Source organism: Carassius carassius, chromosome 18, assembly GCF_963082965.1.
Source record: "Carassius carassius chromosome 18, fCarCar2.1, whole genome shotgun sequence".
Lineage (NCBI taxonomy): Eukaryota > Metazoa > Chordata > Actinopteri > Cypriniformes > Cyprinidae > Carassius > Carassius carassius.
Genome location: NC_081772.1, coordinates 8,076,643 through 8,090,300, shown reverse-complemented (window position 1 = coordinate 8,090,300; position 13,658 = coordinate 8,076,643). Strand labels below are relative to the sequence as shown.

General features: G+C 35.4%; 1 protein-coding gene across 3 annotated transcripts in view; it reads left to right on the top strand.

Moving 5' to 3' along the window:
• The window catches only part of LOC132092266 (nuclear receptor coactivator 1-like), a 57,075-nt gene that overhangs the window by 24,724 nt on the left and 18,693 nt on the right, over positions 1-13,658 (top strand). For all 3 annotated transcript variants that reach the window (XM_059498433.1, XM_059498431.1, XM_059498432.1), the window contains 5 exons: positions 3,915-4,081; positions 10,365-10,471; positions 10,664-10,841; positions 12,366-12,545; positions 12,821-12,919. In XM_059498433.1, coding sequence (XP_059354416.1) covers positions 3,915-4,081; positions 10,365-10,471; positions 10,664-10,841; positions 12,366-12,545; positions 12,821-12,919 — 731 coding nt within the window. The remainder of the gene's footprint in view (positions 1-3,914; positions 4,082-10,364; positions 10,472-10,663; positions 10,842-12,365; positions 12,546-12,820; positions 12,920-13,658) is intronic.

Genomic DNA, 13,658 nt, shown 5'->3' with positions numbered 1-13,658 from the left:
ATCTTTGTAGCTTGTACTTATTTTAACAAAGCTTATAACTTGGTATTACAAGTACTTCCTGTGTCTGTTTGCCTCTTTAAGAAAAATCGCTTTATGTACACCCCAATTGTAAGTTGCTTTGGATAAAAGCATCTGCGAAATGACTAAATGTAAAATATAAATGTAAATGTTATTTGTTTTTTCGTGATTGTTAACAAAACCTCAAAACCATAAACAAAACATATTTAAAATGTTAGAATAAGACACTTTAGGCACTTAAGTCTTTTAATCATTTGTTTGTTAGTTTTTTATATATATATATATATATATATATTTTTTTTTTTGTTTATTAAAAAAAAGCTTTATTTTATTTTAGAATATGGGTGACAATTTAGACACTTAAATTTTCACAGCATTTGTTTGTTCATTTATCAAAAAAAAAAAAAAAGTCTTTTAAATTTCAGAATAAGTGTGACATAGCCCAGACCGGATTCAAACCCCTGTCTCTGTGCACAATACAGCTTTATAAATAAAACTAAAAGCCATGTCCCAAAAGTATCTGTCTTGGGCAATGCATAATATAGGTCCAAATGTGGGTTGTTTTTAGGTGTAATATAGCAGGCCAGCACATAGTTTTGGAAGGTTTTCTTGTGTCAGGGTTGGTTGGAGGAGAACTGGTCTGTCTGGCTGGGTGATACTCTTCCATAGGGCCTTGGTGGGGCTGAAGTAATAGCCTGTTTCTACAGCAACCCCACGCAGCGCCCTGACCTGTGTAAGCAGCGCGCCTGCGCACAACCTTGTCGAGGCACTGACCTACTTTCTCTGCCGTCTTCTCCTACACACACACATACACACACTTCAACATGTGCTCACACTTGCAAGTCATTCATATGTACATGCAATTGCTCACCCAGGAGCAGCACAACCAAAAACATCCTCCATCCTCACAAATGTATGGCAACCGTTGGTCACGCATGCACGGCACACTCTGGAGGAAGGGAGAGCTTTTATTTATTTTCCTGGGTGACATAGCACTTGATAAATAAAAAGATTATTTACATAAATATATGATAAAAATACATAAATATAATTAAAGTTTTATTTTATACAAAATATTATATATGAAAATAATAAATGTTTAATTTAAGTTTTATTGTTTTCATTTACATTGTAAAGTACAATGCTTTAGACTTTTGAGAATTCTTTTAGTTTTTTTCAAATATACACTACCATTCAAAAGTTGGTAAGATTTTTTTATGTTTCTGAAAGAAGCCTCTTATGCTCACCAAGGCTGCATTTACAAAAATACAGTAAAAACAGTAATATTGTGAAATGTTATTACTGTTTTAAAAAAACAAACAAAAAAACAATATAATTTAACTGTGACGCAAATCTGAATTTCCAACAGTCATAAATACTTCAGAAATCATTCTAATATGCTGATTTTGTGCTCAAGAAACATTTCTTTTCAAGAAAGGAATATTATTGGTTAATGTTGAAAACAATTGTGCTGCTTAACATTTTTGTGGAAACTATGGTGCATTTTTCCCCAGAATTCTTTGATGAATAGAAACTTCAATAGAACAGCATTTATTTATCCTTGCACACATACAACAAACGTTGATGTATGACACACACTCACACACACGTTTCTATACTCTTTATGCGTTGAAGGATAAACATTGGCCACTGAAACTCCCTTATTCTGTGTTCTTAGAATCCGTTCATTTCTGTCAAATCTTTTCAACTACTTTTAACGCCTTCAGCTACAGTGCTTTTTCACCTTGCCTTCGCTGATCTTTTGTTTTTGACTGGATGATAAATGGGCTCAGATCTGAAGCCTTTGCATTCCATTGATATCTAACATTACTTCACCATAGCCCCTGACCATCTGTCTTTCTCTCTCTTATTCAATGTCTCTTTCTTTTAGTGTCTCCTCTCAGCTTGATAACCCATGTGCAGCAAAAGCCTTTGAGGAATGCCTGCTAGTGCAGGGACTGTATGCAGCCCAACCCTTATTAGCTCTACAATGATACATCTGTGTAAAAGTGTGCGTTTTAGCCTCGTTCTGGTTCCAGGCCACCCACAGTTTGTCCCTGAGTGCACCTATAGTCTTCCCTCACCCAGCATTCTTCCTTTCAACTGCAGAATCCTCTGCCTCTATCAGGTGGCAGAACGCTGAGACCGCTAAATCTGGGTTCAGGGGCTGTTTGTGATCATAGTGCTCTTTGAGCATCATTAATTATTTAGAATTATTCATATTATAAGTCCTTGCAGAATGCCCACTCAGCCCCTGTGCCAAACTTTACCCATTCAAGGCTTTCTCTTAACAACATCATAACAGAGCGCTAGTAGGCTGGCTTTTTTCTTTTGTTTATTTTCTTTTTTATTTCCGAGTGCAGTTGGTTGTTCATGTGCCAGCAGAGGAAGGGAGAGTTGATTTGTGAGTGTTGTTTTGTGTATTGTAATTAGCATTTCAGTCATTTTCAACGAAGACGATGATTCATGTTATTTTCATTATTATGAACCAGCAGATATTGCCATGTGTTCCCCACAGGTGACTGAATTAAAATATATATATATATATATATATATATATATATATTTAATATATAAAAGTTCTCATTTCTAAATATATATATATATATATATATATTTTTTAATTCAGTCACCTGTGGGGAACACATGGCAATATCTGCTGGTTCATAATAATGAAAATAACATGAATCATCGTCTTCGTTGAAAATGTATATATATATATATATATGTGTGTGTGTGTATATATATATATATATATAAATCATTTTATCATTTTATTATTATTTTTTTTTATTTACATTGTAAAGCACAGTGGTTTAGACTTAATTCTTTCAACTGAGTGCTAATGCATAAATGCTGTACTAATGTAGAGTTATATAATTAAATGAACATAATTCATGTGTGTGTGTGTGTGTATGTGTGTGTATATATATATATATATATATATATATATATATATAATATATATATATATATATATAATATATATATATATATATATAATATATATATATATATATATATATATATATATATATATATATATATTATATATATATATATATAATATATATATATATATATATATATATAATATATATATATATATATATATATAATATATATATATATATATATATATATATATATATATATATATATATATATACAGCACAGACCAAAAGTTTGGACACACCTTCTCATTCAAAGAGTTTTCTTTATTTTCATGACTATGAAAATTGTAGATTCACACTGAAGGCATCACAACTATGAATTAACACATGTGGAATTATATATGGAATTATATACATAAAAAAAGTGTGAAACAACTGAAAATATGTCATATTCTAGGTTCTACAAAGTAGCCACCTTTTGCTTTGATTACTGCTTTGCACACTCTTGGCATTCTCTTGATGAGCTTCAAGAGGTAGTCACCTGAAATGGTCTTCCAACAGTCTTGAAGGAGTTCCCCGAGAGATGCTTAGCATTTGTTGGCCCTTTTGCCTTCTGTCTGTGGTCCAGCTCACCCCTAAACCATCTCGATTGGGTTCAGGTCCGGTGACTGTGGAGGCCAGGTCATCTGGCGCAGCACCCCATCACTCTCCTTCTTGGTCAAATAGCCCTTGATGCCTTCAGTGTGACTCTACAATTTTCATAGTCATGAAAATAAAGAAAACTCTTTGAATGAGAAGGTGTGTCCAAACTTTTGGTCTGTACTGTATATATATATATATATATATATATATATATATATATATATATATTTTTTTTTTTTTTTTTTATTCAAAAATATAAAAAATACTTCATGTAGGATTGTAAAGTACAGTGCTTAAGTTTCTTTTAAGTAAGTTCTAAAAAAAAATGTACAATTCTCTCTGTTCATGTTTGCATGTTAGTGTGGAGAAGAGACGGCGGGAGCTGGAATGCCGCTACATTGACGAACTGGCTGAGTTACTGTCAGCCAACATGAGTGACATTGCCAGCTTGAACGTGAAGCCGGACAAATGCCACATCTTAAAGAGCACCGTGGACCAGATCCAGCAGATCAAACGGCGCGAGCAGGGTGAGTAGCCAGTGTCCATACTTTTACTTTGGGGCTGTGCATAGGCTGCACACAAGTTTTTCCCTATACTTCCCAGTACAGACAGGAAATTTACACAGTTGCACACTGCAGAATTTTAGTGCTTATGACAGTTGGCTTGTTGACATGCCTAATCTGATAAGAACTTGTGTTCCTTCAGTCATCTTCAAAATATATTTGGGTAACAAGAACTAAAGTGAATAAATAAGGTTTGTTAGACTGGCTGTAAATCACAGTGGTGAGAATGACATTGTTCGTTCGGCACTCCTTTTTTAGCAGCTTCTATATCAGTTGTGCTGATATTTTTGGGGGCCCAGAGGATGTTATTATTTGCTTGCTTCTTTGCTTTGTTTTAATCAGTAACTGGACCAAGCTCTAAGACAAAGCCATAAAATAAAGGGAACACAAAGTCCAAGACACAGTCAGTGATTAAGTCAGTTTTTTAAGTTCTACAGGGATTGTAGCATTCAAAGAAGATTCACAGAAGAAAGAAAATATTACAGGTTTGGAATGACATAAGGGTGAATGAATGAATGATGCCAGCTTTTCGGCTTAACTATTCCTTTAAACCAGACATTTTGGATCTGTGACCAGCCCAATGTTGACCGATCATTAGATGTTAGCTCTTATCAAAGCTAGATGTCTGTGTTATGTTTAAACACAGATCTGCAGTGAAGTATTTTGGCTTTATAAGACTGGTTGCTTAAGATTATGTTGAGTTCGCTTGGTACATAAATAATTTTTGGCACTGTGTATTTAGCAATGCCTTAAAGCATGCAGTGGACACAAAAGCTAAATGAAAGATTGACATTATATTTCAGCACATTATTTATTGCAGTTATTGCATCTGATATCTTTAGTTTTTCTTGCATCACTTTTATAATTTAATTGATTTCATAAATGTCTATTGTCTTGGCTTTAAAGTCTATTTAAAATATAGTATACCTGGACAATAAGTAGACTGCAATTTCCTCTCAATGGTTAAATATTGTCTGAGACCAAATGGTGAGACCTGGAGTTGAGTAAAGTCCTTGTGACCCAAGCTCCTTTACTTATCATTGATCGTTTTATTTGGTAGGTGATTATTTTTGGTTGACCTTAAAGCTCAACCAATGTAGTATTAATTTCATTGGCATTGCTAAATCAAGAAACTTGCTGGTATTTTCATTTGCTTCAGTAACCGACTTGGATTGCAGTTGTTGTCCCTGTTATTTCCAAAATGAGAGGAACCTTGAGAACTTAGAAGTCAATTGAAGTGTGAACAAAGCATGTCAGCTTGCTCCAAATCCACCCCTGTTATCTCACACTTGAAAGTAATTCAGAACATGCACTCCATCATTCTTCATTTTGACAGCGGTAAACATGTCATCTCATGATTTGCAGGCTTAAGAAGGGTTTTGTTGGTATGGCAAACTAAGGAGCCCCTGGAATAGTGAATATCACTTATGCAAAGAAGCCATGAGAGGATGTTTATCCAAAGATCTAAAAATTAATCAATGTCAGAAAGCTGTGGGGTCTGCATATTAGGCGGGCAGGCACTGGCTAGCACAAACATTTTAAGCTGTGTCTAGATTCTTTGCAGGACTGTAATGTATACACCATAATCCTTTAAAATGACACTTGACAGATAGTTGCTGGAGCCACTCTGCTATATCTGGCACATCTGCATGCGCTGCAGGAGCAAATGCATTATTATTATTAGCTATTTTAAAGCAGTGGGAAATGGGTAAAACTGCTGCCTAGGTGACACAGGAGAAAGTATGGCTTAAGCAGGAAGTGTAATCAGTTTCTATGAATATAAATGGAGGAAGATATGTGTGATCCCCATTTGGGAACACATGGTGCGCCAGTTAAACTTTTTCACATTTGCGTAATTTCCAACATTTTTGTGGACAGAAGATTACAGCATGTTATGCTTTCACACATTTCAGGTAGATTTGTAATGAGAAGCATTTGTAAACCTGTTGTCGCGGACACTTAAAGGTCTCGCTGGAGATTTCCGCCAACATAAACGCTTGAGGGTTTAAGCATTGCATGTGAAGAAAGTCTTGTGAAGTGAAGAAAGTCTTAAGTACTGCAATTTTGGTTCTTGTCATCCTTCAATAGTGTCATCTCACTTATTCGCTAGTTTGTCACTAGTTTTCATTCAGAGCCTGAGGAATGGGGGGCCGCAGGGGCGTGCGAGAGAGCAGCCAATGGCGGCGCTGCCCTGCCCCCTGACCTTGTACAAGAGAGGGCCTCTCGTAGACCTCAACTTCCCCTCTCTCTCTGCGAGAAAGGAGAAACAGGAACTTGCCGCCCCTCCTCTAATATCCCTGCTTCATGGTGGTGTTAATGTTGTCAGACAATAACACACTTTCCCCTCTTGAGCTTAACCTTTTAGATGTGTACTACACGTTTACATAGACTGTCACCCGAAGGGCCTTTTATGACACTTTTAGAGTATAACATACAATACTGTGCAATGGTAGAAGTGTGTCCATTTATATCGTTGTAGATTATGTGTGTGAAAGAGATGATGAAACATTGAATAATGTGAAAAAACAGAGAGCGGGATGTGTCTTGAGAACCATTCTTCATTGAATTTCCAGAAAAAGATAATTGTAATCATTATTTACTGTCACCATAATATAAAATTATCAAGATTTAAATTAGCCACCCATCTTCAGCAGGAAATTCTTCTGATCTGTTATGGAATCATTTGCTACTTGAACATTTTTTAGGCTACTTTACATTGATCCTGTCTGTTTGTGTTTATGAAAACGGTTGTCGATGTGTTGGCCGGATGATATGAACTAGGAATCTAGGACCAAATGTCACTTTCAGTTGGATGAAGGGTACATCAAACACATTTTCCACATTTCAGCCATGCTCTCATACAGCACAGCACACTTCGTTAACATTCCAGCCCCTCAGAAAATGCACTTGAAAAAAATCTAAATCTAAATCTTGAAACCTGAGAAATTAAGTCAGAGCACAATACGCATGGCAAAGGTCATGAAAACTGGCGGCCATTAGCTTTGTTTACTCACTGTGAAGTTCAGTGCCTGGGTGAAATTACTTGAAGAATTATTCAGCTCATTTTGAGGACTGTGTCTTATGATAGTAATTTGTTCACTTTGTCAACCTTATGTAAAGTGACATGATGTATTTAATAGAAGGAGAATCTTGCACTCCTCAATTTTATCTATTTCATTTCAATCAATCACAGTCTGATTCAAGTATGATTCTCGATGCATTTAAATACATTCACTCCTTTTAAATATAGGCTATTTCATGATGCAGAACCTTGATTGGTTGTTGTAAGATGTTTTAGAACAGGGGTCTTAGAACAGGACCCCTTAGGCAACAGAGACAAAATGTGTCAAATAAAGCTACACATTAAGAATATAGCCTTCGATATATTAATAGAATCAAACCATATTATGATTAAGAATAAATTGTTATATGTATATTATTAAATTGAGATTTATGCATCATAACAAACAACATGTTGAGATAATCACAGTTCATTAGTCATTTAAAGTTGATTTGAATAGATTTGCAGAGTCGTACATTTTAGTTTTACTAGTCATTTACCTGAACTTTAGTTGTCTAAACTGCACAATGAATCTCTTACTTGTGTCATGTCGTTTGATAATGAGATAGGATTTGCGAGTGCGAGCATAACTCGGCACTGACCGAAATCTCCGGCATTGTGAGCGGTGAATGGATTCTAACTAAAACACCTTGGCCATTGTGTTCAAGAAATCAACAAACGTCTGTGTTTGGCTAGATTTCTCACAGCTTGCAAAACATGGTATAAATAGCAACATTTCACCTTCTTCCGAGCTTAAACTCAAAAATGCAACGGAGTTGATACAATTAATATATCATTACAGTAGCAACTGATGGTGCCCTTGCTTTGCTTTCAGGGTGCTTAAATGTAAATTTGACTTTCACTTTCACCTTATTTCACTTTTATGTTAAGGTGGTGTAGATCACCAGCTAGAGTCGTCAGGTTGTTGGTATCTAGTTGCAAAGGTGTTTTCAGGTTTTTAAAGCTGTTTGCTATGTGGTATGTCCTTATTAGGGAATTTTTGTGGGCGAAATGTAATAATTTCAGTAGGAATCCATGTGATTTTCTGAGACGGAGAAAGATTTCCCCTTGCTGATTTTGCAACTGGGTTTGTCAATTAACAGGATTCTGCTTGATTTGAAAGCAAACAATTAACAATCAGCAGTGTCCCTTTATGTTACGAAATCTTGCCTTTTTTATTTGTCTGTGGTTTATTGTTTACCATATATAAAAATAATCAGTAGCACACCCCTTCTCAGCCTCACTGAAAGATTTGAGTATTGTACATGTTAGTTTCACAAACAGTGTGGGTTGAGTTACAAAAGTTGAATTCTGATAGTTAGGGATTTGAACAAAGCCATAAGTATGAGCAATAGTAATGGGGATTCATGCCTTGGCAAACAATGGTAATAAATGAATTTTGAAGTCTTCTGCTTTGATTCATCTGTTTTCTTTTTGAAAAATAGTAGGAGGGCAGTTCTGTATCTATAGGCCAGCTGCCTGTGTACGTGTGACACCGCGAACACAAAAAGCCCTTACATCACGCAGATCGGAAATCTACTGTTATGAGATCAGGTATCGCATGCTGCACCACTGCCACAGTAACACTGCTGCCATGGCAACTGGCTGTGTTTGAAGTGGGAGTGATGTCAGAAAGTTGTGATTGATCAGCCAGAGGATTGTGGGATTGACTGGGAGTCCCATTTGTATTTATTTGTTTATGGGTGAATCGTAAGGATGTGGAGCTGGGTTCCTTTTCTCTTTTGCTCTTCTTGTGCAATTCTTGTGTTATTTTTTCACTGACTTAACCACGTTGACTCATTTCAGTCCCACAACCTGGGTTCACGATAATGTCATAGTTCAGTTATGTATGTGTGATCATACTGTAAGATATCAGCGTCAGCCATCAAAAAAAGTTAACTCTGTCCTTCCCTTTACTTACAATAAATTGGCCAAGCATTTGCTTAATGTCTCTGTAAAACCCCCAAAACTCCTTATTTTTAACTTTTGCTTTCCAAAATTCAGAACGCAAGCAAACCAGATTGATGTCGTCGCCGAGTTGAGCTCTCTGCAGAAGTTCCTCAGTGAGAAATACGTTGCTATTATGTGTGTAAATACGGTGCTCGAGCTCTGATCTAAATTTAGTATTTCCTTCAAGAAGACTTCACTTAAAATGCAGCCCAAAACAAACAGTCTCGTCTTCTCTTCTCTCCAGCTGCTGGACTGAGTCGTGTTCTCAGAAGCTTTGATCTCAAGAGGAGAAAGAAGGTTAAGTAGTTTGGCCACAGAATAATTATTGACACTTTATATCGCCTCTTTGAGTCAAACTGGGACGAGAGTGACCGAGTTGTGACTCTTCAATCTCAAGCTTTTCTCAAGAGTGGTCGCTGCACTTACTGCGGCTGGCTCCTGTCCAAAAGTACCACTTTGCTCACATTAGTCTTAGAGAGGCTTCCGCTGCATAGCTTTCATCCACCCAGTCCAAGAGAGGAAGGAGGACAATAGTGAAATGATGCATGTTTTTTTGTGTGTATAAAAGACGCTTGCACATTAGAGAAAGCTCTGATAGATAGGGATGTGTAAGATTTGTTTGGAAGGTGTGGATTACATTAACAACACAAACTGTTCTCAAAACCAGGAACCAAAACTTGAGGCCAAAAAAAAAAATTGTTTTGAATGCTAGCGTTCAAATATCTGGGGTTGGTAAGATTTATTTTTTTGTTTTTGAAAAAAATGTGTCTCGTGCTCACCAAGGCTGCATTTATTTGATCAAAAATACACTAAAAACAGTAATATTGTGAAATATTATTACAGTTTAAAATAACAGTTTTTTTGTATTTCAAATTTTTCCTGTGATGGCAAAGCTGGAATTTCAGCAGCCATTACTTCAGTCATCAGTGTCACATCATCCTTTAGAAATCATTCTAATATGCTGATTTAGTGCTTACATTTTTTTTTTGTGGAAACCATTATACAATTTGTTTTTCAAAATTCTTTGATGAAAAGTAAGTTTAAATGAATAGCATTTATTTCAAATAAATATTTTATGACATTTATAAATATCTTGTCACATTGCATTACATACTTTATTTAAATTATTTTTTATTATTGTTTTATTTCCATAATGTATATTCAGGCACTTAAATTTAGACAACGTTGGTATCACTTATCTGGGATTTTAAAGTGATGTTCTTTGTATGTCCACAGAGAAAGCAGCTCTGATGTCTCCAGATGATGAGGTGCAAAAGAGTGACATATCGTCAAGCAGTCAGGGCATGATGGAGAAGGAAGCCCTTGGGCCACTTCTCTTGGAGGTATATTAGACTTTTTAAACTGTTTATCTGTTGAAAAGACTGATATTGAAGTTTTATAATGTCAGAGTGTTGCCGTAGACCAGTTTTTTTTTATTTTCTCCTCATCTGAGCCTGGCCCAGTTCCTATAATTGGGAATGACAAACTTTTGTGCAACATACATCTTTTTTTTCCTCCCATGTCTGTTTCACAAGGCCCTGGGTGGCTTCTTTTTCGCCGTGAACCGTGAGGGGCGCATTGTGTTTGTGTCTGAGAACGTCACCAGTTATCTGGGTTATACCCAGGAAGAGCTGATGACCTCCAGCGTCTACAGCATCCTACATGTGGGTGATCACAACGAGTTTGTGCGCAACCTGCTACCTAAGAGCCTTGGTGAGTCTCTCGGTGAGAAAGGACACATTAAGAGGAGAATTATAACTAAAGATTTAACAGAAATGTTACACCTAACCAACCAGACATCATGCGACATGACACTGTTACAACCATTCAGAAGATATTTGATGATTAATATACAGTTTTGGCAAGTAGGAATTTGGACCAATGAGATTTATTTGTGGGTGGGGCTATCAATAGCCATAAAAAAAATATTTAAAATTGTAAATATAGTTTTTTTTAACAATAGTTTAGGCCCTCTCTAGAGGGTGCTGACAGTTCCCCACTGCATCATGGAGCCTAGAGAACGTAGTTAGAATGTCCCTAAAATTCAATATATGGGGCAAAAATGCCTGTTTGATTTTTGGTCTCGTATTTACATTATAGTTAAGCAATATCACATGAGCAATAAGCATAATATCACATGAGTGCAAATTATGATACCAATCTTATACAACAGTACAATAAAAAAGAAGTTAATATTTTGTTATTATAGACACAATGTTGTCTGTTTTGCTAAATTTAGCCAACAAAAATATAAAGACAAAAAAGCAGAACTGTTTGTCTCCACTTGCACGCACTGATCGGTCTGATGGTGATGATGCGCTTCAAGTCAAACAAGCCTAATGATTCAATGAACCATTCATAAAGAACCATTTACTTCACTCCTGAATGAATCAGCCATTTGAACGAATCAAATGAAATTACTCGATGACTTAATCATTAAGACATTTATCACCACCTACTAGCAGTTTTAGTTTATTGTTAAGAGTATCATTTCATTAAACAAATAATTTCATATTTCCATAGTAATAATAATAAAATAAATTATTAAAGGTATAGTTCACCCACCCAAAAATGACAATTGTGTCATCATTTACTCAACCTCATGGTCTACAAGAGTAATGTAATAAATTTTATCAAACTAAATATTTCTTGCTGAACCTACTTTTTGTAATGTCTGTTTGATGCTTTACACGACAATGCCTTTAAATGATCTTTTGGGAGTAATTTTGTCCACATCATGTAATTAATAAAAAATTGTAATCCATTACCCGCCCTAATATATTTAATTATTTTTAGTATTTTATTGTTAATAATAATATAAAATATATATAAAAAAAAAAAATAGAAATAGAAACATTTATATGTGAAGATATATAAAAGAAGAAATATAAAATTTTTGGATTTTTGTATAATTTTATATTTTATTTTGCGTTGTTGTTATTATTAGCAATATTTTTCATATTTATTTATATTTGTATTTCATAAGAAATTGAGATATAGGAGAAGATATGGAGGTTGAATTGGATTAGAATGTATGTTACTGTATGCTACGTTTGTGTTAGTTGTTTAAAAATAATCTAGCTAAAAACTAAAGGCAGGTAGTGTTAGAGGTGTTACCGTTAGAGTGTTAGGTTAGAGGTCAGCCTCTTTAAAATTCTCTCTTTAAAAGAGCTCAGTGATACTCGACTGGTGGTCTTTTATCTCATACTAACCTTGCGCATCTGTGTGTGTTTTCAGTAAATGGTGTGCCATGGCCTCAGGAGCAAGGCCGAAGGAACAGCCACACGTTTAACTGCAGGTTGCTGAAAAGACCTCCAGACGAGGTGGACTCAGAGAACCAGGAGGCCCGACAACAGTATGAGCTCATGCAGTGCTTCACGGTCTCTCAGCCCAGAGCGGTGCAGGAGGAGGGCGAGGGTGAGACCACACACATACTCATAAAGTCATACCCATATAAATATTTAGCTTAGTGGAGGGAGTCTGATGAAGCTGTCGTTGACACGCCAGTCTTCAACTACGAAATCAGTTTTTTTAGGGGTGAAGTTCAAAAGTCTGAGTCCACTAATAAAAATTCCTGTATTTTGCATTTCTCTAATTGAATTGTTTAATCATGATCTGTACAGATTTATGAAAAAATGTTTGGTATGTGTTGCATATAGCACTTCAAACCATTATGTCTGTATTGTCCACAGACCTGCAGAGCTGTTTGATCTGTATAGCATGCCGAATACCCCATCCACCTCAGATCCCTGTCAGTACAGAGTCCTTCATCACCAAGCAGGACCCTACAGGTAGTGTTTCATTATATACACACACACACCTGTTGATCTGACCTCATTATCATCATGTAAGAGCTCATGCAGGGTTAATGTCATAGGCTAAAAAAAAGACAAAAATATAGAATAAAATACAGAATCAAACGAATATTGAAAAGTAGAAAAACTGTGGCTGAAATAGCTGTTCCTGAAATTGTTAGTGATTATAAGCACTTTTTTTTTTTACATGTTTATTCAGTGTTAGCATGGATTATAAGCACTTTTTAAAACACACCTTACATTTCATCGCACTCTATTTTGTATTTTTTGAATGTCACACCAAGAAGTGACAGGTACAATGAGCTGACACATTGTTTCCCATAATTCCTGATTAAAAACAGACATGGCTTTCTCCCTAAAATAAAGCTTGCTTAGTTTTGTACACTACTGTTCAAAAGTTTGGATTTAGTTTTAAAGCAATTCACAAATTTATTTAGCCAGGGCATATAAAGTTAATCAGAAGTGACAGTAAAGACATTCATAATATTACAAAATATTTATTTTTCAAATAGCTGCTGTTATTTTAAAATGTAATAATATTTTACTATATTACTTTCCTAATGTATTTTTGATCACTTCATTTTACAGCCTTAGTGAGCATAAGAAACTTGTTTCAAAGAATGCTTTTCTTCTTAGTGACTAAAAACCGACTGCAAGAACAGAAAAATGAAACTACTTTCTTTTTCTGTTCTTGCAGAAGGAACTGCAAAATGGT